Source organism: Theropithecus gelada, chromosome 7b (assembly GCF_003255815.1).
Source record: "Theropithecus gelada isolate Dixy chromosome 7b, Tgel_1.0, whole genome shotgun sequence".
In the NCBI taxonomy this organism is placed as follows: domain Eukaryota; kingdom Metazoa; phylum Chordata; class Mammalia; order Primates; family Cercopithecidae; genus Theropithecus; species Theropithecus gelada.
This window is the reverse complement of record NC_037675.1, coordinates 92,732,444-92,757,916: the sequence shown is the minus strand read 5'-3', so window position 1 is coordinate 92,757,916 and position 25,473 is coordinate 92,732,444. Positions and strand designations below refer to the sequence as shown.

The window sequence follows — 25,473 nt, the reverse complement described above, 5'->3', positions numbered from 1 at the left end:
ATGCCTATAATCCCAGCACTTTGGGAGACCAAGGTGGGAGGATCGCTTGAGGCCAGGAGTTCGAGATCAGCCTGGGCAACATAGCAAGACTCTGTCTCTATAAAAAATAAAAAAATTTAGCCAGGCATAGTGGCACGTGCCTGTAGTCCCAGGTACTCAGGAGGCTGAGGCAGGAGGATTGCTTGAACCTGGGATTGCACTGCTGCACTCCAGCCTAGGTGGCAGAGAGGAACCCTGTCCCTAAAAATAGGAATACTATTATGGCTCTGTGAGGTTTCAAAGATGTAACTGGTGATGGGCAAGCCCCATAGTAAGTCATCAGCCAGTGGAGGCTACTCGAACCATCTTTATTTTAAATCTTATCAAGGTTCTGGGAAAAATGCTGGTGAAAGGGTCAAGGCTACATGGCGACCCAGACCCAAATGAGGTCTCTGATGCTTTACCACTCACCCTGACAACCTCATGTCAGTAGCAGCTTTCAGGACCCCCGTTTCTGAGGATTTAGGAATTTTTCCCATTGCCTATTCCGGGGGGGCTGGAAGTGGTTAGAAAACATGAGCTGAGTGAAATCAGAATACTGGCACACATTGAGTGGACTTGTTCAAGGCTAAGAAATAAGCCCGACGTCTCTCCTACCAGCCAGAAGGCTGCTTAGGCCACTGAAGGCAGAGCACCGTATTGTCCTCTCCCTGCCATGGAGCTGCCGGTGCCGGGGAAGGCTGTCGGCCCAGGATTTCCATGTGCTGTGTGCTGCAGCTGGGCCCTGGAGGCACTGGGGCTGGGCGAGGTGGGTTGCCGAGGCTATGGCAAGGGCCTGTCTGTTCCTCAGACCCACTCAGGGAGTGTCCCCTGAGGGATGTGAGCCACATGCTAAAGCTCCTTGCCCCCTGCTGAGAAGGCATCCTAGAGGCTGTGCAAAGCCCGCCCAGGCCTGGGCGAGGGGTGGAGAGGGTAGACCGTTTATCAGCTTTGTCTTGGAGATGGGCCACTGGCTCTGTGGGTTATGAGAGGCCCAAATCCCTGGCACAGATGGGCTCCGGGACATGGGCAGCTTCTGACGGCTGCATCACTTACTGGAAATGCCCTGGGTGGGAGGACTGGGGACTGTCATGCACAAACCACCACCTCAGCAGCTCCTCCTGCACATGAGGGACCTCGTGCAGCCCCAGAGTGAGGTCATGGATGGAACGTGACTCCCACATCTCACCCCGTACCCTGATTTGCGGAGGAGGGTGGGTTTGGGGATCCCGTCTCCGTGTGCCTTGTGGGAGCATCCTCGCTCAGTCACGCAGACGCATCTGCCCAGCACCTGCCTGCATGGTAACTGAGCCCTGCACCAGGAGCAGAGGATCTAGAAACGCACAAGCTCTGCCCTCTGCATCAGGGAGTTCTTGGCGTTTTAGAGAGGTTTCCATAGTCTCCAGTGTCATGCCTCTGAAATGACAGAAGTATTTTTCACATTAACGACTTTCATAGTGGAAAATTACCATGAGATTTATAATGCCTTAGATTTCGTATTCATTTTATTAATCACAAGAGAAAGAGCAATGGTGTCTATCTGCATGAGACATTTATTCAGGGATAGGTAGTGACACACATGTAGGTTTGCAGACACAGAGCCATCGACGCAGGTGATGAACTGGGCGTGGTCGATTGAGTCCAGGCCACTGTTGAGAGGAGTGAGTTGTACTACCTTCAGATGCTCATGGTGTCAGGACTCAGATAAGTGATGGAGGACACCTGTCCTTGGATTGGAATAGTTACAACACCCTAGCAAACCATCTTCAGTCCTCATAGGATGCTTAGAACAATTTAGGATTCCCTCCCTTGTTCCTCTTCTAGACTTGAAACCTTTCTGTTTGTGACTGATTTTGCCTTTTTAATGCAGTGACATTAATTGAGCAGCATGGAGATAGTCATGGAAGAAACAGCTGAACCTACAGGGCTTAGCTTCTGGAGAGGGGAGCAGGCGGACAGCACATGGTTAGGACGCAGCACCGTCAGTGCTGTGCTGGGGGTCACTGAGGAGGGCGCCTCGTCCAAACATGGGCTGGGGCCAGGGAAGGCCTTGCTGGGAGGGTGCTGTTGAAAGTGAGGCCTGAAATAGCTAGGAGTGAACCAAGCAGGGAGAGCCAGGCAGAGGGAGGAGCAAAGGCCTGGAAGCCCGAGAAAGCAGCATGCAGGAGAGATACCCGAAGTCAGGGCCACAAGGTCGTGGTGTGTCCGGGTGGACGGTGAGGGGTGAGGCTGGAGGGGCTCTCAGGGCCTAGCCATGGAAGGTGTGCAGCATGCCCATCAAGCATTTTCACGAGGCGGGTGGTGTGGGGTGTTTCAGAACATTTAAGCACTTAGGCTGCGTGGCCCCAAGTCTGCCCGATGCATGAGCCCTGCTTTCCACCACTGCTTCCCCGAGTCCCACCGGACGAGGAAGCCTGACCCAGGAGTTTGGTTTGTGTCTTCATGGGGTGAGTTCTCAGCATGTAGAGCAGTTCTGGGCCCTGGGAGGTGTTGGAGAGATGCTTGCTGAGTGAATCGTATCTGGAGCTGGCTTTGGGCAGTGCTGCATTTGCAGAGCTGGTGGCTGCTGTACTGCATTGGAGCCCCCACCTTCTCAGATACCTGCAGAAGCCGAATATGGGAGCACAGACCTCCCGGGGCGGGCCTCCCACCTCAGCACTCAGGTGTATGTTGGACTCAACTTGGAATGCAGCTCAGAGGCCTGGAGCTGAGCTGCTTTGAGGTGGGAGCCAGGTACCATCTGAGCCCTGCTGGGGTTGAGGTGAACCCTTGCCCCCAGTGGTAGATGCCCGGGCCAGTCACTCCCTCCAGTGCTGAGTGGGCTTCATGTCAAGGCCCGGCACTACCTTAATGCATAGGTGACTTTGATGGGCCCGTGTTGCTTTTAAGAAATAAGTGTGTGCCCAGCTTTACATGAAAATCCGGGTTTTTCAGGGTGTAGCAATGCACATTTCCAGGGGATTTGCCCTGAGAGTCCTTAAGAACAGTTCCTATGCAGTTCAAAGCAGACAGCACCATGAAGAAATGCATCTTTGGCCCAGGCATGGTGGCCCAATGGCCCATGCCTATAATCTCAACACTTTCAGAGGACAAGGCAGGCAGATCTCTTGAGCCCACGAGTTCGAGACCAACCTGGGCAACATGGTGAAACCCCATCTCTACAAGAAAATGCCGGAAATATCAGCCGGCTCTGGTGGCAGGCAGCTGTGGTCCCAACTCTTGGGAGTCTGAGGTGGGAGGATTGCTTGAGCCCTGGAGGAGGCTGAGGTTGTGGTAAGCCGAGATCTGCACTCCAGCCTGGGCGACAGAATGAGACCCCCTCTCAAAAACAAGAAATGCATCTGTGAATTGAGGTTGACCCACAGGTGGTAAAACCTTAGATTAGAAAAGACCCAAGTACGAGGTATGTTTATCCAGAAAATAAAAATGAAGTGGTTAGAGAGAAGGATAGATGGATGGATATGTGATAAAGCACAGATAGCAAAACTTGTAATTGTAGAATCTAGGCGGTGTGTGTATGGGTGTGTGTGACACAATTATTTTGACCTTTCAGGAAATTTTACATTTTTTTGTAATAAAATGTTAGTGTTAGAAGAGATATTCCAAGTAAAAGGTCAGTGGGACAACAGGCACTTTGCCTAAGCTCACACCTGGTCAACCACATCCACTGTGAAACAGTTAAAAATATTGATCAGTTTAAAGCTGTGAAGCAGTTTCCCATAAGTCTTAGCTCTTCATTTCTCAGTTTCTCAAGATGTGGTCTGTGTCTGTCTGTATCAGGATCAGCTGAGGGTTTGTGTTTAAAATGCAGATTCCTGGGCCCCACCCTAGACCCCAGGGAGTAAGGGCAGGCCCTAGAAATCTGCATTTTACAGGCCCTCTCCCAGGCCATCTTGTCCCCCTTAAAAAAATAACCTTACTTTAAAAAAATTAACGTCTACATTATAGGAAACTGAAAAAGACAAGCAAAGAACAAAGTCCTCCAGAATCCCAAGCAGTTTACAGTTTGCCGTGTCCTTCTGTGTCCTGTGTGTGCACACAGCCTCGTTTTACATGTTTGAGAGCATGCAGTATATGTCATGCTTTTTCACACATCATGAATATTTACCAATTTGAAATCCCAAAGCTGTATGAGTATTTTGATAACCAAGAATACACTACACCACAACTCAATCTGTTAGGAAAAAATGTAATCCTGCCTTTCTTTGGACATAAATGTCACAGACGACAAAAATGGCAACAGGCTTCTAGATAAAAGTATTGGCAGAGTTAATGTTAAAATACTATATTCCCTTAAGGCTCAGTTTAAAATAAGACATAAAGCAACAGAGTACACTAAGTATATGTTTGGAAGAGAATTCATTAGCAGATCTATACCATTAAAATATTAGCAAGAAGATACGTTTCCATTGAATTCCTTAATGTATTCCTATAGTACAGCCAAAAGAGATGCACACACGTCAGTGGCTGTCACCCAAATGGAAATATGAACACATCTGCGTGTGTCTGTCCCTTTATACTTCCTGGATTCCTCCCAAGCTGGAGGAATACGGTTGCAGACGAACAGAGTGCTTTTTTTCCCCCTGAGGCTCTTCACTCCTGGATTCCCTCCGGAAAGGCGGGGTTTGCAGAGCCAAGGGTCAGTCTGTGGGCAGCGTGTGGCCAGAGGCTTTTTGTGTGGACCTGGAGCCCCAGCAGGCGGGACTCTGTCTTACTTGACTGCGTATACAGAGAGCCTGGCACACACAAGGCACTTGGTAATCACGCCACCCTTTGCTCTGCAGTTAAAAGGCTTGCAGTCTGGGGAGGAGGGAACGGGAGGAATCATGAGTTTTTCGATTCCTTGGGACTGGAGACAGGGCTGTTAGGTGAGATAGGCAGGAGAGCAGAGAGGTTATTGGATTTGTGCCCACTCGAATTGGTGCAGCACTTGCAGGTACAGTGGGAGAGACTGGTGGCCGGGTCCGCCCAGACAGGCTGCCCCGTCTAACCCGGAAAGCACATCAGTGTGCATCACTGAAGGGAGAGCACATCCTGCCATGTGGGAGGACGAGATAAAGGACCCAGGCTTCGGGGCAAGGGCAGATTAATTTTGGTTACAAAAACGTGGAACACAGATGTACATGGTTTGTTTTCAAAAGTCTGGCGGCTATTTTTTACTCCTAGCCTAGCTTACATAAGAGGTGAAACAACTAAATGAACAGCAGAGTAGGTATCCCTCGGTCCAGGAGGAAGCGTGCGGGCAGGCGTGGGGTGTCCCTGACTTCCCTTTGTAAATAGTAGTTCTTCTGCTCGGTGCTGTCCATGGCATGGGGGTTGCCCTCAGGGCTGCGTGGGAGAAGGACGCATATTTTTTAAATTGCATCCCATATTTTAAAATTGGCTGCAATTTTTCCCATATTTTAAAACTGGCTGCAAGTTTCTACTGCAGGCAAAGGGCAGATGCATAGTTGCTGTGTGCATCCTGAGCGGAGTGGATGTAACCTCTCTCTGCTTCTGTGTGATTTACGGCTCTCTAGGCAGCATGGGCTCCCAAATAGCCCGAGGGGCAGAGACATAGCTGGGCAGACTCTACACCCAGGGGCAGAGACCTAGCTGGGTGCAGTCTACATCCAGGAGCAGAGACCTACCTGGGCACAGTCCATACCCAGGGGCAGAAACCTACCTGGGCACAGTCTATACCCAGGGGCAGAGACCTAGCTGGGCATAGTCTATATCCAGCTCGCCAGGTGTTAAGCAAGTCTTGTCCCCATCTATCAAAGTGGGGGGTGCTCTGGGGCATGTCTGAGACCTTGGCATCCTGTGATACAGGAGCATGTTTGCAATGGGCTTATCCTGGGGTGCATCTCTCCATGGGGAGCCTCCCTGACAGGGAGCTGCCCCAGAGGAGGTGAGGACCCTGGAATAGATCTCTGCAGTGAGGGGTCAGCCAGAGGGACAGAAAGGGTTGTTGGCCAGCACCAACCAGTGAGGAGCTGGGCTAATGATCATTCCCAGAACGTGTGTGTGTCTCTCTTTCTTTCCTCTCTTGCACGTGCACACACACGTGTGCACATCCTCCCCCCGCCATGGTGACCAGGAATGGGGTGGGGCAGGAGCTCTGCTGTGGCCTGGTCTGCCTTGCCCACGAGGCCTGGAGATAGGGCCCCAGCTCTCCTGCCCTCCTCCAGCCTCCTCTGGCCCCACACAGCATCTCCTGCAGCTCTCAGAGGTCTCAGTCATCTTTGGGAGGAAAAGGTGCTTGGGACATGTTTGTTGATTTGGGTCCAGTGTCTTGAGGCCCCGAGGCTCTCCCATCTTTTACTTAAAACAGACCTTTCCACTTTCCTCCACTCTCTCCAGCTGCCTCTCCCTGGGCTCAAAGGCAGACCTGTGTGAAAGCAGTGTCAGCTGTGGGCCCATTTCCCCCAGTCTCTGGGGCCACCTGCCGTGCCTGCACCCCCCCCCCCCCACTTACCAAAGCCACTCTTGCCAGTGAAGAGTGCTCCTGACATGGACATATCCGGCAAGCACTCCTCGGCCCCAGCCCCTCCTACCACTTCCTGCCTGAGCTTCCACTCTCCCCACTCCTGGACTCACCCTCCCCTCGCAGGTACCACCCCTCAATATCAGGGCCCTCATCCACCCCTCGCCCTTTGCTCCTCTGGGCTTTCTCCAGGGATGGCTCACCTGCCCCGCCCACTTCTCTTTTTTTTTTTTTTTTTTTTTTTTTTGTTTGGAGACGGAGTCTGGCTCTGTCGCCCAGGCTGGAGTGCAGTGGCCGGATCTCAGCTCACTGCAAGCTCCGCCTCCCGGGTTTACGCCATTCTCCTGCCTCAGCCTCCCGAGTAGCTGGGACTACAGGCGCCCGCCGCCTCGCCCGGCTCGTTTTTTTTGCATTTTTTAGTAGAGACGGGGTTTCACCGTGTTCGCCAGGATGGTCTCGATCTCCTGACCTCGTGATCCGCCCGTCTTGGCCTCCCAAAGTGCTGGGATTACAGGCTTGAGCCACCGCGCCCGGCCGCGCCCACTTCTCTTAGCCCATACACATAGACCCTTGAGTGCCAGATGTTAATCTTTGGCTGAGGCTCTGTCTTGTGCTCCAGGCCTCAGTGTACCCGGGTCGTCCAGAGACGTCTCAAGGCCAGTGTGTTCAGAGTCATTGTCTTTCCCTCCGCACCTGCCTGTCCTGTCTCTGGTCTGGAGTCACATCCACTCGGGTGAGCATAGGGCCACCTTGGTTCTTTGTCTTCCTGCCCACCCCCCGCGTCCCAGGCCCAGGTGCCCCTCCTGTTTATAAGCCTGTTTCTCACCTCCCAGCATCTCCCTGTCCGGAGGCGGGTGTTGAAGAGGGCGCCTCAGCCTCACTGGCATCCTCGCTCATGTTACTCCAGAGTCTGCCTGTGGAGTGCCCTCCCTAACAGTCTGGACTGGCCAATCTGCCTCTGTCTGTCCTGCTGCAGAGGCCTTTGCAGCCGCTCTCCATGGCTCCTGGGTAAAATCCACACTGTACCCTCGTCTGCCACTCGCCCCCTTCAGCTCCCCCAGGACTCCTGGTGCTTTTGCACAAGTGCTTCCTCGGCTCAGCCCCGCTCTCTCCTCCCAGCTCGCTCCTCAGACTCCGGGGCCAGGTCAGGGATGGGGTACTGATCTATGCAGGCTGCGTCTCCCAGCCTCCTGCTCCAGGCACCTCGAAACCCCTCCTGACTGCAGGCAGTGCTCGTCACGTGGCACTGTCCTGTCTGCTTCCCAGCCAGAGTGGGAGCTCTTTGAAGACAGGGGCTGTGCCTTATTGACCCCTGGTCCTCTGTGCCCCATGCGCCTTCTGGCTCAGGGGTCAGCAGATGGCAGTCCCTGGGCAAACCGGCCCCCGTGAGTTTTTATGAACACAGTTGTGTTGGAGCACAGCTAATGCCCATTTGTTGTCTCTTTTTGTGCTCCCTCTGTGGAGCTGAGTAATTGTGACAGAGACTTAAAACCTGCAGAGCTGAAAACATCGCCTGACTGGGCCTGCACGGTCTCAGGCGCTGGCCCAAATGAGGTGCACAATCGGGTCTTTCAGTGAGTGGTAACTAGACTGTGTGTCTGTGGAGCTTTCCCCGCCTGCTAGGAATGGTGTCAGGCCCTAACTGCGTCCGTGCACTGAAGCCTTATGGTGGCTCTGCAGGTTTAGCAGCCACGTCAGTTCCTTCCCTCTTTTCAGATGAGGAAACTGACGATTGATTAATTAATAACATGGCAGTTGCTAAGCAGGGGGACCTGGGATGGGAATGACTGTCTACCTCCACGACCTTGATGCTTGCCTGTGAATGAACGTGAGCTTCAGCCTTCACAGGAAGGAGGAAATAAAGGGAATGTGGGGAGTGCTGAAAGTGGGGTACTCTCAGGAGGGGTGAGGGGCTGCCACTGTCTCCGAGGCCGTGGAGGCCTGAGGAAGGGCCCCAGCCTCCAGCAGCTCACATTAGAGCTGACACATCACGTCATAATCAGGGAATGTCAAGATTCAGGGTACTTACTAAGGACACCTTGAACGCAGGGAGGGCTTCTGTTCCCACCTGGGACTTTGTATCTTTTGTGTCTCCCTCATTCCTTAATAACTGCTGAGGAGTTGTGGTGAGGTTCAGCACACTAAGACGTTGAACAGGACAGACCTGACGTTTGGTTTAAGGTTTAAGTCCCCCATGCTCCTCAAAGCGGGCGAAGTTTGAAAACAGGCAGGTGAAGTTCAAGGGATGTCCACGAAGCTGGATGAGCAGGTAGAGTTCAGAGCGGGGGTGATGTTTCCTGGGTGGGTAGGAGGTCTGCCCACCCTGAGTCAGCTGACCCAGACCCTCCCCACTGAGGATGCCCTGGGCTGGCCTCCTGCTGCTATGGCCTCCTTTAGGGAACTGTACGGCATCGTGGTCGCTGCCGACTCCCTGGTGGGGGACAGCTCGTTTCTTTGATTCTGTACCCGCTCTGGTGCTGTGTGCTCCTCAGGGGTCAGGAGGCACCCTAGAAGCCAGTTTTTGCTGTTAACATGCTAAGTGCTCCACGGTGAGTGCCGGGGGTGGTCTGTTGGTGTGAGTTGGTGGTGATGGCAGCTGGGGAGTTTGTAGGTCTCAGGCACTGCGCATGGAGTATTTTACACGCATCATCCGAGCTCTGCGTCACCCTGGTTTCAGGCCCATCCTGTAAAGGAGGAATCTGGGTTGAGAGTGTTTGTAGCAGCCCTGGGAATCGGGGCCTGTTAGCTCCCATGCCTAATCACTGCCCCAAGTCGCAGTGGCGGATTAGAAGTGAGCTCTCGAGCCTCCTGGACCCGCCCTCAGGCCTGGCCTGTGACTTCATGAGTGTGGTCCCCTCAGCTGTTTGCTGGGCTGGGCCGGGCCTTTAGCCCCCCAGGTCACCGGTGGTTGGGGCCGTGGTGGGGCGTTCTGGCCTTGGACAGCTACCCAGAGGTGTGGAATTGGGCTTCCCACTCCTCCTCACCAGGTCCCCGGGGGAGCTCTGGGCTTCCTTTGGGAGCTTGGCCACAGCTGCTTCTGGATCTGGCTTCTCATTTCAGAGGTGGTGGTGGGGTGTGCAGGGCACTCGAGATGTTTTTGTTACCTTACATATAGTGGAGGTTGAAATGGCCAGAAAACCACGGCATATTTGAGTAGCAGTTAGAAGTCTTCTGTTCCATGCCATCTCCCACTCCTGGCCATCCCCATGCATTCCGGGAAGTCTCTTGAGTTCTTTAAGGTCCACCTCACATGCCGCCTTTGATTCCTCCTTGTGGCATGATTTGGCCAACTACTGTTATTGAACACTTATGCGAGGCTCACAAGAGCAAAAGCACAACAGTCCTGCCCGGGGTTCCTGATCTAGGGGAGGAACAGGCCGGCCTGCTGTGGCCTCAGAGCAGACCAGGGGAACACTAGGAGCCCAGAAGCCTGACTTGGGTGCAACACAGTGAATTCTCAAGCCCTTCTCCAAGCGGATAACTCAGGCTGGGTCTTGAGGGCTAAATAGGAGTTGGTTGTGAGGGTGAAGCGGCGGCAGCCTGTGCGGTGGTTGCTTAGGGCCTGAGGGTAGTGATGCTGGGGAGTGCTGGTGGTGGACCCTGCTGGAACACTGGTCGGAAGAGTGGGGGCAAAAGCCAGAGAGAAAAGACCGGGCCTTCTTTCTGCTCTGAAGTCTGTCATTGTGCTCTGGCTCGTGTCATTAGTACAATAGGGGCCTTTCACCCACACAAGCCCCCGAGGGTGGGCTTCAGGGAGCCGAGGGCAGTGAGGAGAGCACAGGGTCTGCAGCTTGTCAGGCTCCAGCTTTGTACCTCACTAGGTTCGTGGCTTTGAGCTCATTATTTTTTCTGAGTTGGTCTTTCATCTGCGGGAAGGGACTGTCCCTGCCTCTCTCTGAGGGCCACTGTGAGTAAGGCGGTTCATGGATTGCCTGGGGCAGGGCCAGCCACATAGTAGATGTGGTCTCTGCTGGGGACAGGCAGAGAAGGGCATGCAGGTGAATCCAGAGACTTAATGGCCAAGCCCCTCACCCCTGCCAGGCTTTGATCAAAGCTGTGTCCGCTGGCTGGAAAGCGTGTGGCTTCCCCTGCACCAGGAATCTTGGATTCTGGCCCACATAGGAAGATGAGCACATGGTGGATAAGCAGGAACTCCCCGCCTGGTTCCCAGTGTGATTCGTGAGTGGGACAAACCTTAGACAGCTCTGCCCACCGAAAGAAGCATACAGGTTCCTGGCGTGTGCCGTTTGTAACCTGCAAAGGCATTTGGGGGAAGCTCAGTTCCCCGCCAGATACCGAGCAGTGCTTGGAAGGGCCCAGGAGAAGAGAAACCAAGAAAGCCCTTAGCCTAGGAACAGTGGAGATGTGGGCCCCGGACCGACTTCTTCCCTTGTGCACATCACTGCCTGTGACAAAAGTAGATCCGGGTGGACCCCTCAACTGTGTATATTTGTGGAGTTCACATTTGTGTGGCTTGCTGTGCTGAGACTTTAACTGTCTTAAAGACCCCCATTTCCAGGAAACTGCCAATAACTTCTCTTTTCTAAGAGTGTTTGTAAGATACTCAGATTCAGAGCAGTGTATTGAATGAGAAAACTTATCTGAATAGCTGCTTTTTTTCCAGGCCCCACATCTGTAGAATGAATGTTGAATCAAGAGGTCTACTAGACTCAGACCTGGAACCCAGGATTGACTCTCGACCCCACTCCTTCCTTGTTAAGGAAATGGGCTCAGAGATCCCTTGTCTGTCCAAATGAGATGAAGAATGTCAAAGCCTTGGCACTATTCCCAGCCTATCTTGATGCATAGATTTTTTTTCTTATAGCAGAGAAAGTCCATTGTCCTTGCCCAATTAGAAAGGGTAAAGATCGGCTGGGCGCAGTGGCTCACGCCTGTAATCCCAGCACTTTGGGAGGCTGAGGCAGGTGGATCACCTGAGGTCAGGAATTCTAGACCAGCCTGGACAACATGGTGAAACCTCATCTCTACTAAAGATACAAAAATTAGCCGGGCGTGGTAGCGGGCACCTGTAATCGCAGCTACTTGGGAGGCTGAGGCAGGAGAATTGCCGAACCCAGGAGGTGGAGGTTGCAGTGAGCTGAGATCGCACCACTGCACCCCAGCCTGGGCAACAGAGTGAGATTCTGTCTCGAAAAAAAAAAAGTGAAGATGATGAAAACAAAAAGTGGAGAAAAAACTTCCTGCCTCGGACTCCCCTCTGGATTGTTTGCTTGGGTCCAGATGCCTGAAAGAGCTTTGGTTTTAGAATTCTGTCCTAATGACCCAGCTGCCTTTATCTGATGGTTCTCATGTATGTTTTTGCTAACCAGGAGCTGAGAGAAGATAATATCATTTTAATTGAAACCAAGGCCATGCTGGAGGAACAGCTGACTGCTGCTCGGGCCCGGGGCGATAAAGTCCATGAACTGGAAAAGGAGAACCTGCAGCTGAAATCAAAGCTTCACGACCTGGAATTGGTACTGCAGGCTGTGTTGTTACTGCACTGAAAACAGATTGGGGTCGGGCACAGTGGCTCATGCCTGTAATCCCAGGACTTTGGGAGGCTAAGGTGGGAGGATCCCTTGAGCCCAGGAGTTCTAGCCCTGGCAACCTAGTGAGACCTCATCTCTACAAAAATTAAAAAATTGGGCATGGTGGTGTGAGCCTGTAGTCGCATCTACTTGGGGAGACTGAGGCGGGAGGGTTGCTTGAGGCTGGGAGGTTGCGGTTGCAGTGAGCCATGATCACACCACCGCATTCCAGCCTGGGTGACAGAGCAAGACCCTGTCTCAGGAAAAAAAAAAAAAAAAAAAAAGAAAAGAAAACAGATTGGGGCAGGTTCAGGTTTATGCCGTGCCCTTCTCTGATAGTTCAGCTACTGGGTTTGTTGCTGCTCCCGCCGCTGCTGCTCCCACCGCTACCACCAATGACTTGTTGACTGCAGGGAGTCGCTTGCTAAAATCAGCAGGCTTGAGTGGGTGCCACTTAACACCCACAAACAGAGAGCACTTGACTTCTGTATTGCTTTTCTGTAGGAATGAGTGTGCGTGTGTGTCTTTTGCAAGAAGGGTCTTTGCTGTTGTTGATGGTGTGGGGTGAGCTGTGATCTGTTAGCCTCTTAACAACTTTAGAGGCCTTAACAGCTTTAGGGCTTCGCTAGAGCCACGAAGCTGCCCATCGCTGCACACTTGCTTTAAAGCCCTGTGCAATACGTCACTTTGTTCAGACAGCATTCAGTTAGGGACCTCGGGTCTCTCTTCATAACCTAGGTAGCCAGGTCAGCATACCTTTGAGTGGCTTTATCTCTCATAGCAGGGCCCTGTGTTGGGACGTTTCTGTGCAGCTCTGTTTATTTGGAAGTGAGCCAGTAGTACATCTTCATCCACAGCACATGATGGTAGCTGTACAGGGGCTGAGGGTTGTCCAGAGGGCTCCCCAGCTGTGCAGCCTCACTTCTTGCCTCTTCTTACCCCAGGACCGGGACACAGATAAGAAACGAATTGAGGAGCTGCTGGAAGAAAACATGGTCCTTGAGATTGCACAGAAGCAAAGCATGAACGAATCTGCCCACCTTGGCTGGGAGCTGGAGCAGCTGTCCAAGAACGCAGACTTGTCAGACGGTAGGTAGTGCCTGGTGCCAAGGAGCCAGCCTGGCCGTGGCCGCCGCTGCCTCCAGGGAGCTGAGCCCTGGGCTCTGGAGCTGCCATGTTAGCCCATCCATTAATCCCAGGCAAACACGATTTCCTTCAAGCGCCACTTGGAACTGTTTCATTACAGTTCTCCCCGGGGAAGACACGAGGGGTCTGGCAGCCTTGATGTCAGGATGCAAAACACAAATTAAGTGTTGCTAGGTTTCCCAATTCCCATATGGACATTCCCAAGAGCTTTCAGATTATAGTGCACTGACACCCAGAGGCTCTCTTAGGCCATCTGTGGATGGCTGAAAGCCCTGGATGGCGGGAGTCATCACCAGTGGGCACGAATCCCTGCTATAAATGTACCCTGGGCCTTATTTTCTCCATTCATTTGCATAATTGGGCAAGATGGAGGCAGCCTGTTTTCTCTCTCCTGGGTGTGGGGGTTGCTGAGTGGCTGTTGCCCCTGAGACCCAGTTTCTCAGCGCCTCTGTCGGGCCTCTCCCTTTCCCTCTTCCCTCCTGGACTTGCTCTGCTGCCCACTGCCCTGCGCGCCCCGAGAGGAGGTGTCGGTCATGGGAACCGTGGGCGGGGCCGCACTCAGCCCCGCTCGCAGGAAGCCTCAGCCCCGGCAAACAATGAGCCAGTTCCTGCGTTTGAAAATAGCACACGCTCACCGTTCCGGTGCACGTGATAGTGCAAGTTCATAGTTACTTAGACTTTCCAGGGTGTGATGGGGCTTTTGGCTTGTTTAGGGGGTGGCTTTAAAAAATTTTGATAGACATCTAAGCATTCTGGAAAGGTTATTGGAAACAGGTGAATATTTTTTGTATTTGGGAGTTTCTATCAGTTCTGAACCTAAAATCAGTTTCACTGTGAATCTGTGTGAGAAGTTCGCTGTCTGTGCTTTGGTATCTGTGCGTAGCGCTGGGGCCTGAGGGCTGCACGAGGGGGATCCCCCCAAATCCCTCCCTTCTGGAAGTCCAAGTTGAGGGTGCCCCCTGGTGGAGCAGAGAGGTGGTACAAGCAGCCTAGGATGGTCTCCCATCAACGAAGTATTTTGTTAGAGACCGTGGTGGCTGGTAGGGTGAGAAGGCCTCACCGATTTACACTATTTTGTATAATGTGTGAGCTCTTTCAGGTTAATACCATGATTTATTCTTAGTCTCGTCAACTTCTAGTACCTAGCTAGGAGCTGACATCATTCTAGTGTTTGCTAGAATGATGGCATCGTGCAAGCAAAGCCTGAGTGTGTGGGGCAGTGGCTTTGAGAGCCAGAAACACCTGGCATAAAGCCTTGGTTCCTCCACTGGTTTGCTAGGTGACCTAGGGCAAGTACTTAACCTTTTAAAACTTTAGTTTCCTTACCTGCAAAATGGGGGTAATGAACCTGCCTCACAGGATGGCTGTGAGGATGAGTGAGAAGACAACGGAGCATGAACCCCGACTCTGGCCCTTGGTGTGTTCCGTGGAAGGCAGCTCTTCTTGTCTGTCTTACTAAGACATACCCAGTTGCTCTGGTTGCTGGGGGTGCTGATGAGATTTGCACTAGTAAGGAAACACTGAGCCGGGCACAGTGGCTCATGCCTGTAATCCCAGCACTTTGGGAGATTAAGGCAGGCAGATCACTTGAGGTCAGGAGTTCGAGACCAGCCTGGCCAACATGGAGAAACCCCGCTTCTACTAAAAGTACAAAAATGAGCCAGGCATGGTGGTGCGTGCCTGTAATCCCAGCTACTCAGAAGACTGAGGCAGGAGAATCGCTTGAACCTGAGAGGTGGAGGTTGCAGCGAGCCAAGATCACACCACTGCACTCCAGCCTGGGTAAGAGAGTGAGACTCTGTCTCAAAAAAAAAAAAAAAAAAAAAAAGAGAAACACTGGCGTTTTAGTAGTAAACCATTGTGTCATTTTAATAGTCTTCGAGGCACTGACTTTAATGGAAAAGGAAATGAAACATCAACTCCATTGTTTAACTCATAGAACCTTAAAAATTATTCTCTGTGGTCAGTTTGGGAAGGTGAAAAGGGGTGGTGGTTATGGTTGCAGAAAAGTGTGCTTGTACCTAATGCCACAGATCTAAACACTTTAAAATGGCTGAAGTGGTACTTTTTAAATGTATTTTTCTATAATTTTAAAAATGGGTCCCCTCCCCCCGTGAATTCTGCAGAGGCACTGTCCAGATGACCACAGGTTTTGAAATAATGGAGTCTTATTTGAGGCTCGGTGTCGAAGTTAGGTTAGTTTCATTTACAGCTTAGTTGGGACAGAGCCCTCCAAGCGTCTTTGTGGAGTGTGTGTGTGTGTTTATGTGTGTGTCAGCGCTGGGCTGGGGCCAGGGACACACCGTCCCCTCTACTGCTCGCCTGTTGTTGCTTTGGGTCTTTGGGGCGTTCTGGCCTGTTGGGTGGTCCATGTCGCTATCCTTGGTAGAAGATGGAAACTCAGAGGGAAACGAGACGCTGTTCAGTCTTTATGATCACCCGGGAGATCTGAACACACACATTTCCAGATTTATGTGTTTCCTGTGAAAGCCATCACCCCCCTGTACCCACAGCCCCTGGGGTGAAGAGGTGGGGGGAGGAATAGCTGTATTAGCAACAGTGTGGAAAGGATGTGGCACTCAGTTGGGTAAATGAGGGGTGGAAGAACCTGGCTCCCTTCTTAAGAGGGCTTTTGCATACCCCTTTTTTCCCTTCCCGAAACAGCCCCATGAGTTACCTAAAATCGTGCACCTGCTTGTAGCAGGAAGGGCCAGGAACTCCCATTCCTGACTTGAGACTGTTCCCTTCTCCATTTGCATCTGAGCTGTTTAAAAGCAGAGTAGATAGTCTGCCTTTTACTATTTTTAGCTTATTTTTCATCTCACTTAGAATTTTGAAAGCAATTTGCATACACTATCACAGTTTTCTTCAACATAATTGTGAAGTCACAGAAAGAAATCTCTGCATAGCATCTCATCCAGGCTGACAAGTGCCCGGCACGTGTTCCAGTGTAGCTTTCTACCACCCGTGGCCGACGGGAGTGGTCAGTTACGTGTTCCTGCCTACTGAGCAGCCGAAGTGTCCACTATGCTCTTGGGGGCATGGAATACATCGCCTATGTACCATCTCTGTTAGCCTCTAAAATCCTTGATTGGACAGTTAGCCTCTAAAATCCTTGATTGGACAGTTAGGTCCAATTGGACCTTAGGTCCAATCAAGGATTGGACCTAACATTTGGCCTGATAGCCAAATGTTTCCCATAAGTGACACAGCCCTTGCAGTGGCTCCTGGACCTTCCACCTTCTTGAGCCCTGGATTGCTGCCCTGACAGACCCCAGCAAAGCCTAAAGAGGAACCCTCGGGCACTGGGAGTGGAGAGGCCGGAGGGAGGGTCCCTGGCTGACCTGTGGGAGCTCCTCCCAGGCCCCTTAGACCCTGGACTCTGGGACTGATGACCATCTCAGAGCTTGGGGCAGAGAGTGGAAGTGGAGGCCCACAGAACGCTGGGCTCTGACTGGACTTTGTCTTCAGCCTCCAGGAAGTCGTTTGTGTTTGAGCTGAACGAATGTGCGTCCAGCCGCATCCTGAAGCTGGAGAAGGAGAACCAGAGCCTCCAGAGCACCATCCAGGGGCTGCGGGATGCGTCCCTGGTGCTGGAGGAGAGCGGCCTCAAGTGCGGGGAGCTGGAGAAGGAAAACCACCAGCTCAGCAAGAAGGTACCTCAGCCTCCTTAGGTCAGCGGGGAGGCACAGAGCCCTCGGGCACCCTCCCACCCTCCCCAGTGCTTGTCTGGAGCACACAGACACAGAGGCGGCTGGGTAGAGCATGCAGGTGTCAGGGAGTGGGCAGAACCCTGGCGTAGTCACCACTGGTTATAACGGGAACGGGAGTGAGGACTGGGGAGAGCCAGAGAGAGTGTGGCCCTGTCCCTGCTCCGCTGCCATTAGAGGATGACCTGGACATGTGACTTTCTTGTGCCTCGTTGTCTTCATCTGTGAAATGGGGTTGATGGGGTGCCTGCCTGTGAAAAGAAAACTCCCTTGTTCTCTTCTGTGCCACTGCTCCCAGTACCTCACTGCCTATACCAGGGGTGTGGGGTTTTCCCCACACCAAGCAATTCCCAAGTTCTCGGGGGACAGCAGCTGGGTATCCTACAGTTTGACTCAATTCTGACACTACAGACCCCGCAGCCTAAGGGCTCAGTCCCACCAACCTGCCTCCCACTTCAGGTGCCAATCCAAGTCGGGATTGTCACCTGTGCTTCTGACCGGCTGGCTGTAGATCAGAGGTTCCCACCGCCCCCTTCGAGGGCTCCACTATTGCCTAGATGGCTTAGTAGTCCTTGTTTATTACGAAGTATACAGTGCACAGGCGGAACAGAGACACAGGGTGGTGGGTGCGGGGAGTGGTGCAACCCTACCCTGCCCTCTGCAGGTGCCCCTCCAGCACCTCCACATGTTCACCAGCCTGGACACTTTTTGACTTAGTCCTTTTGGGTTTTTATGGAGGCTTCATTATATAGGCATGGTTGATTACATCATTTGCCATTTGATTAGTTCAACCTCCAGCCCCTCTCTCCTCCCTGGAGGTAGGGGAGACCTGAAAGTTTCAACTCTAATAACGTGGTTGGTTCCCCATCCTGAGGCTCTCCAGGCGCCCCCAGTCCTCATTTATCTTAGCATACAAGAAAGACACCTATCCCTTTGGAGATTCCAAGGATTTTCGAAACTTGTGCCAGGAAATTTAGCAACAACCAAAGACACGTTTCTTTCTTCCTTTTTTTTTTTTTTTTTTTTTTTTTTTTTGAGTGAGGCTGAGTTTTGTTCTTGTTTCCCAGGCCGGAGTGCAATGGCATAATCTCGGCTCACTGCAACTCCGCTTCCCAGGTTCAGGCGATTCTTCTCCCTCAGCCTCCCGAGTAGCTGGGATTACAGGCACCCACCACCACGCCCAGCTAATTTTGTATTTTTAGTAGAGACGGGGTTTTGCCATGTTGTCCAGGCTGGTCTCAAACTCCTGACCTCAGGTGACCCACCCGCGTCGGCCTCCGAAAGTGCTGGGATTACAGGCGTGAGCCACTGTGCCTGGCCCCAGACACATTTCTTATGCTGGGTGTTGTGGGGATTAGAGGAGGTAGTGTGCGTGATGGATTCGGCACATAGTAAGTGCTCAGTAAAAAGAGAGTAGTGCACTGTTATAAACTTTGCAATAGGGTCCCAGGGAGACGAAGCAGTAAGGTACCAAATACCGGATGTTGAGTTGTTGACTACAGTGATAATGAACATCCTTGGGGCTGCAAAGCCTAGGTATGAATGTGTGAGGCCACTGATGGAACACCTCAGGGTCTTGCTAGTGGTAAAACAAGCAGGTCAGTGCTTTCTCCCTCCTCTGGGTTTATGGGATGGGGAGGAAGAGATAGCTGAACTGTGTTCTCTTTTAATGACAGCTGTTAGGTGTTCCTGGGATCACAGTAGACGCCAGACATCTGGGCGAACAGATGAGGGTTTGCAAGCCAGTCTTGTTCTACAGTTAAGAGGATCCCTGTCACGTGGCAGATTCCACCTCGGGTGCAGGAAGGGGCCATTGAGAGACTAGGCATTGCTGACAGGTCTCGCTCATTCCCGGTGAGAGAACCTCTCATCCACCTGCCTCACACTGGAGGTGTAGTGTGGGCTCTGAACGCACCAGCTGTCAGATTCCAGCCGCGGGAGGAGGCCGGAGTGTTCTTGCGGGCTGACTGCCATGCAGGACAGGCACATCCGGGTGTCTCCCAACCCACTGTGAGTCCTGGCAGTATCATCTACTGAGGCATCACTGTGGCAGGAGACCTGGGTCCCCTGGCTCTGCAGGTGTTTTTTTTTTTTTTTTTTTTTTTTGACGGAGTCTCGCTCTGTTGCCCAGGCTGGAGTGCAGTGGTACAATCTCAGCTTCCTTGCTATCTCCACCTCCTGGGTTCAAGCGATTCTCCTGTCTCGGCCTCCCGAGTAGCTGGGATTACAGGCAGGTGCCACCATGCCCAACTAATTTTTGTGTTTTTAGTGGAGATGGGGTTTTGCCATGTTGGCCAGGCTGGTCTCCTGACCTCAGGTGGTCCAGCCGCCTCGGCCTCCCAGTGTGAGCCACCACGCCCAGCCACTCTGCAGGTTCATGGTCTCTGAGGCTGGGAACAGGCCCCCCACTTCTGGGAACTGGTCCCTTGAGTTCCCTCATGGCACCTCTCCTACGTGGCTGCTCACTCTTGTCCCTTTGAAGCTTTGTGTGCCTTGCGGCATTTTAGCTGCCAGGTGGTTTTTCTTCTCTTTATAGGACAACAGAAAACATCCTCGTCTCATGCCACGTCTTCCAGTGCAGGGCAGCATGGGGAAAGTGACTCGGTTTTTTGAGACAGGGTCTTGCTCTGTCATCTAGGCAGGAGTGCGATGGTGTGACCATGGCCCACTGCAGCGTCAACCTCCAGAGCTCAAGTAATCCTCCCACATCAGCCTCCTGGGTAGCTGGGACCACAGGCACATACCATCATATCCAGCTAATGTTTTTTTGAACTGGGGTCTCTTTATGTTGCCCAGGCTGGTCTCAAACTCCTAGGCTCAAGCAGTCCTTCCGCATCAGCCTCCCAAAGTGCTAGCATCACAGGTGTGAGCCACCATGGCTGGCTCAGCGTTTTGGTTTCTTAGATTCATGTGGGCCTAGCACGGGAAATGTCTTCATAAATGGCAGCCCAAGCTTGGCCATGATAAAAAGAATTGGCCTTTAGGAAGATGAGAACTCCAGCTCTGCAGGTCCTCACGACGCTGCCCTGCAGTATTATCTCACTGGCCTAGTGACATTCTGTGTCCCCTCCTGGCAGGTCACCAAGGTGGTGCTCGGGCATCTCTCCGCCCTGTCCTGTCTGCTGTGGCCCCTCCTCTGTACAAACAGGACCTGGCGGGAGCTCTGCCCACCCATCGCGACTCCTTATGCTGGTCTCTCAGGCCCTACCCACTTCCTCCCTGGCCTGATGCCAGCCTCTCCTGCCATGGGCCTAGGGAGGCCCTGTCTTGGCACACACTCCCTGGTCGCGGGGACACCGGAAGGGAGGGGCCGCCATTCGCAGGCAGAGCTGTCCTGTGTCTGAAGCCTGGAGCTCTTTCCTCCCTCTTGTCCTCGACCTGCCCTGAGCCTGGCTGGAATCTGGCCCGACCCTGCAGGGTGGTTCTCCCTTCACCCTCTGTCCACGTCTCACTCACTGTTTTATTGGCCCCAGTGCCCAGCCCAAAGCCTGACACGTAAGGGGAGCCCTCCGGCGTTTGACAGGTGAAACCTTCAGCACCAGCAGGAGGCGGGCTGTGCTTCCGGCCTGGCAACCCTTAGCCAGCTCAGCTCATCCTGAATTTCCCTCTCCAACCTCGCCATCCAGCTGGCATTTCCTAATCAGTAAGCAAGCCCTTTGGCCCTGCTGAGTCCCACAGGGGGCCCTAGCGCCTACCTGGCTCTCCACCTCACCCCGAGTGTAGCCCAGGCTGCACGCTTGCTTTGGTCTGGGACCTCTGGAAACCATAGTTCCCTGAAGTTAAAACATCTTTCCTTCTAACTCAGGGTACCTCCATGGGTCCTAGAGAAGCCCCCTCCTTCCTCTGTGTCTGTAACTTTGTATCGAAGTCATAAGAGTTTATTCTTTGACTCAAGAAGGAAAAAGAATCCTTATTTCTAGAGGAAGAGGGGCAGCCCTTTGGGGACCTGTCACGAGAGGCAGGAGCAGCTCATGTAAAGACGTGCAGCCTGGGGGCTGAGGAGCAGCGTCCTGGCACCCACAATTCCTGAGAAAACACGTGACCGTCGCCCAAGCCAGGGGCTGCAGGGAGGACAGGAAACCCTCTGGAGGCCCGAAGGCCTGCAGCCAGCCCGTGTCTCAGCCCAGCAAGTTCATCAGGGACTTGGGCATTCTTCGGGGATGGACCCGGAGTATAGGACAAAACCACAGAATGAGAAAGATGAGGGGTCCAGCAGGGGTAGTAGGACCCAGGAAATCACACCTTTAAACCAGAAGCAACAGCAATCAGAAATGCAAGGGTTGGCCAGGCGTGGTGGCTCACGCCTGTAACCCCAGCACTTTGGGAGGCCGAGGTGGGCGGATCACCTGAAGTCTGGAGTTTGAGACTAGCCTGGTCAACACGGTGAAACCCCATCTCTACTAAAAATATAAAAATTAGCTGGGCGTGGTGGCGGGCTCCTGTAGTCCTAGTTACTCAGGAGGCTGAGGCAGGAAAATTGCTTGAATCTGGGAGGCAGAGGTTACAGTGAGCCAAAATCATGCCATTGTACTCCAGCCTGGGCAAAACTGTCTCAAAAAAAAGCAAGGATTGAGTCAGAATCTGCATTTCAGTAAGTCATCTGCGTGCTCATGTGCAACGAGGAGCATGAGGACCTCTGTTCAGGTAGTTCGTGTTTAGGAGGGCTGGGCACAGGTGGGTTCTGGCATAAGAGCTTGATGTCAAGGAGATGACTGGGTGGCTGTCCAGGCCAGACAAAATGACAAAATGTGGCCTGGCCTGTGATGGAGATGGTAGAAGTGTGGAAGAGGTAGAAAGGACAGGGCTTGGTGACAAATTTACATGGAGGTGAAAGAGGAAGAGGTATAACAGAGGGCCACTTGAGCAGCCAGGTGACATCACCAGCCAAGGCAGAGAGTCTCTGGGAGGACAGGGAGATGGGTGTATGTGGAGGCCCCAAGGGCATCCAGCGGTGGTGGCCCCAGGCAGTGGAGCACATGGCAGCAAGGATAGGGCGGAGGGATACTGGGGAGATGGGGATGGGTTGCTGCTTGGTGACCTTACTGTCTTAAGAGTGACAGCTGTGGTGTGGGGAGGCTGCTACAGAATGATGCCAGGAGGTCTTCCCTTGAGAAAACACCCATTAGTGCATTTTGTGGGAGTGAGAGGTTTCCGTTTTGTTTTAAATCATGGTTCACTTCGTAGGACTGACGTCTACACTGGGCTGGGTCTTTTGGTTCTGCAGATTGAAAAGTTACAGACCCAGCTGGAGAGAGAAAAGCAGAGCAACCAAGATCTGGAGACCCTCAGTGAGGAGCTGATCAGAGAGAAGGAGCAGCTGCAGAGTGACATGGAGACCCTGAAGGCTGACAAAGCCAGGCAGGTAGGTGCCTCTCCCAGAATCCCTGCCTGCAAGACGGAGAGCCAGGATTACCGCCATTCCTGGTACTGTATTGTGGATGCATGGATTATCTGTTACCTAGCTTAGCCACAGCTTAAATCAGCAATTCTCAATTTCCCAGCTGGCAGTGGGAAAAGGTGGGGTGAATTTTGCTTCCCAAGGGACATTTGGCAATGTCTCAAGACATTTTTGATTGTCGTGACCCGGGGGAAGAGAAGGGGTGGTGCTCCTGGCATAGAGTGGGTAGAGGCCAGGGATGCTGCTGCTACACATTCTTCAGCGTGCAGGGCAAGGGACACTCCATCTGCAAATGTTCGTGGTGCCCCAGCTGAGAATCCTGGCAAACCCGTGTGGTTTTATTTGCCTCACACTACAAGCAGCCCTAGGGCAGGCAGTCCAGGGCTGATGTAGTGGCTCAGGGATGCCATCAGGAATAAGGCCTCTTGCCTACAGCTCTGCCAGCCTTAACAGTGGCTGCTGCACATCCCTAAGGTACAAGCAGAGAAAGGTGGAGGGCTTAGCGGCACAGGGAGACCCTCCCAAAGATGCTCCGTAGACATCATGTTGGCCGGAGCTGACATGTGACTACCTCTGCCTGCAAAGAATGCCAGGGTACCAAGTATTTTAGTTTTTTGTTTTGTTTTGTTTAATTTAATAGTGATGGGGTCTTGTTATGTTGTCCAGGCTGGTCTCAAACTCCTGGGCTCAAGTGATCCTCCCGTCTTAGCTTCCCAAGGTGTTGGGATTACAGGCATGAGCCACCATTCCCGGCCCCAAGTATTTTAGCTTTTTGGCGTCTGTAGTAGAGGAATAAAAAGCCCAGAGAAGATGGTTGGAATGGCTAGACAGACGGACAGGGCCCTGCCCAGACGTTGCTCACAGCCAGGAAGGCACACTTCCAGGTGACAGGCAAGATGATCTCAGGAGGGTGCTACTGAGAGAATAGGGTGCTGAGGGAGAGAATACTGGGGTGCATGGCCACCTTAGAATCATCATGCCAGGATGTTTTGGGGAGCTGACCCCCAGTATGAGAAGGAACCAGTGAGGTTGATAGTCAGAGGAAAGTACTCCAGGCAGAGGGATCAGCATGTGCAAAGTGTTCATGGTCAGACGGGCTAGGAGTAGTGAGCAGGAGGTGGAGAGTGGTATAAGCAGAGGCTGCAGCGGTGGGCAGGGCCTGGCCACCAGAGACCAAGAGAAACCACTGAAACTTAAGTGAGGAAGAGAGATGTAATTTACATTTTAAAAATCATCCTGGCTGCTCTGAGTGTATTCTGACTTGAATCATCTAAGTGGTGGTGTCCGTGCCCACTCCCCTGTGTCTGTCAGGCCTCTGGGGAACACACAGGCGTCTGAGCACAGGTAGGACAGCCGTTCAAGACCTTCTGTCTCCCATCCCCCAGTGTGAGTCCATGTCACTGAAATAGGTTCCCGCAGCAGCCTGGGTTGTGCCTGTTGTGTTTTCCCACAGATCAAGGACCTTGAGCAGGAAAAGGACCACCTCAACCGAGCCGTATGGTCGCTGCGGGAAAGGTCGCAGGTCAGCAGCGAGGCCCGCATGAAAGACGTGGAGAAGGAGAACAAAGCCCTCCACCAGTCAGTGACAGAGGCCAATGGCAAGCTCAGCCAGTTGGAGTTTGAGAAGCGGCAGCTGCACAGGGACTTGGAGCAGGCCAAGGAGAAGGGAGAGCGGGCGGAGAAGCTGGAGAGGGAGCTGCAGCGACTCCAGGAGGAGAACGGGAGGCTGGCCAGGAAGATGACCTCCCTGGAGACGGCCGCTGAGAAAGTCGAGGCCCTGGAGCATGAGAGCCAGGGCCTGCAGCTGGAGAACCGGACGCTGAGGAAGTCTCTGGACACATTGCAGAACGTGTCCCTGCAGCTTGAGGGCCTGGAGCGTGACAACAAGCAGCTGGACACAGAGAACCTAGAGCTGCGCAGGCTAGTGGAGACCATGCGCTTCACCAGTACCAAGCTGGCACAGATGGAGAGGGAGAACCAGCAGCTGGAGCGTGAGAAGGAGGAGCTGAGGAAGAACGTGGAGCTGCTCAAGGCGCTGGGCAAGAAGTCAGAGCGCCTGGAGCTCAGCTACCAGAGCGTGAGCGCCGAGAACCTCCGGCTGCAGCAGAGCCTGGAGAGCAGCAGCCGCAAGACGCAGACCCTGGAGAGTGAGCTGGGCGAGCTGGAGGCCGAGCGCCAGGCGCTGCGGCGGGACCTGGAGGCCCTCCGGCTGGCCAGTGCACAGCTGGAGGGAGCTGAGAAGGACAGGAAGGCCCTGGAGCAGGAGGTGGCCCAGCTTGAGAAGGATAAGAAGCTGCTGGAGAAGGAGGCCAAGCGGCTGTGGCAGCAGGTGGAGCTCAAGGATGCAGTCTTGGACGATAGCACTGCCAAACTGTCTGCAGTCGAGAAGGAGAGCCGTGCGCTGGACAAGGAGCTGGCCCGCTGCAGGGACGCGGCCGGCAAGCTGAAGGAGCTGGAGAAGGACAACCGGGACCTCACCAAGCAAGTCACCGTGCATGCGAGGACGCTGACGACTCTGAGGGAGGTGAGCGGACGCAGGCAGCCCCTGTAAAGGGGTTGGCAGGTGGTGGTCATGGTGGTGGGTTCTGTGGTGCATGATTTCAGGAGAGATGTTCTGTGTCCTCCTTAAATGCTTTATCTAATTCTAAACAGCAGTCCCTAAAGGTCTAAGAACCCAATAAATACCACATATTACAATCTTATGACCTAGAGGTTCGTTCCTCATAGTTTGGGTTGTTTCATGTCATCATTTTCCCTCGCGTATACAGACACATGCTTGATGTCATACTTTTTTTTTTCTTTTTTTTTTTTTTGGAGACGGAGTCTCGCTCTGTGGCCCAGGCTGGAGTGCAGTGGCCAGATCTCAGCTCACTGCAACCTCTGCCTCCCAGGTTCACGCCATTCTCCTGCCTCAGCCTCCCGAGTAGCTGGGACTACAGGCGCCCGCCACCTTGCCCGGCTAGTTTTTTGTATTTTTTAGTAGAGACGGGGTTTCACTGTGTTAGCCAGGATAGTCTTGATCCCCTGACCTCGTGATCCGCCCGTCTCGGCCTCCCAAAGTGCTGGGATTACAGGCTTCAGCCACCGCGCCCGGCCTTGATGTCATACTTACACACAGGTGAGCTGTTACGGTTTTTATTTATTATGTTGTGGGTTTTGTTATTATTTTAGATTTCAAAGACACAATTTCCCAATGGCTGTAAG

General features: G+C 53.0%; 1 protein-coding gene across 1 annotated transcript in view; it reads left to right on the top strand.

Annotated features, from left to right (window-relative positions):
- Positions 1-25,473, top strand: part of CCDC88C (coiled-coil domain containing 88C) — a 148,487-nt gene that overhangs the window by 80,874 nt on the left and 42,140 nt on the right. Inside the window, exons 11-15 of the mRNA XM_025391674.1 lie at positions 11,815-11,961; positions 12,960-13,104; positions 16,633-16,817; positions 22,096-22,233; positions 23,723-24,793. Coding sequence (XP_025247459.1) covers positions 11,815-11,961; positions 12,960-13,104; positions 16,633-16,817; positions 22,096-22,233; positions 23,723-24,793 — 1,686 coding nt within the window. The remainder of the gene's footprint in view (positions 1-11,814; positions 11,962-12,959; positions 13,105-16,632; positions 16,818-22,095; positions 22,234-23,722; positions 24,794-25,473) is intronic.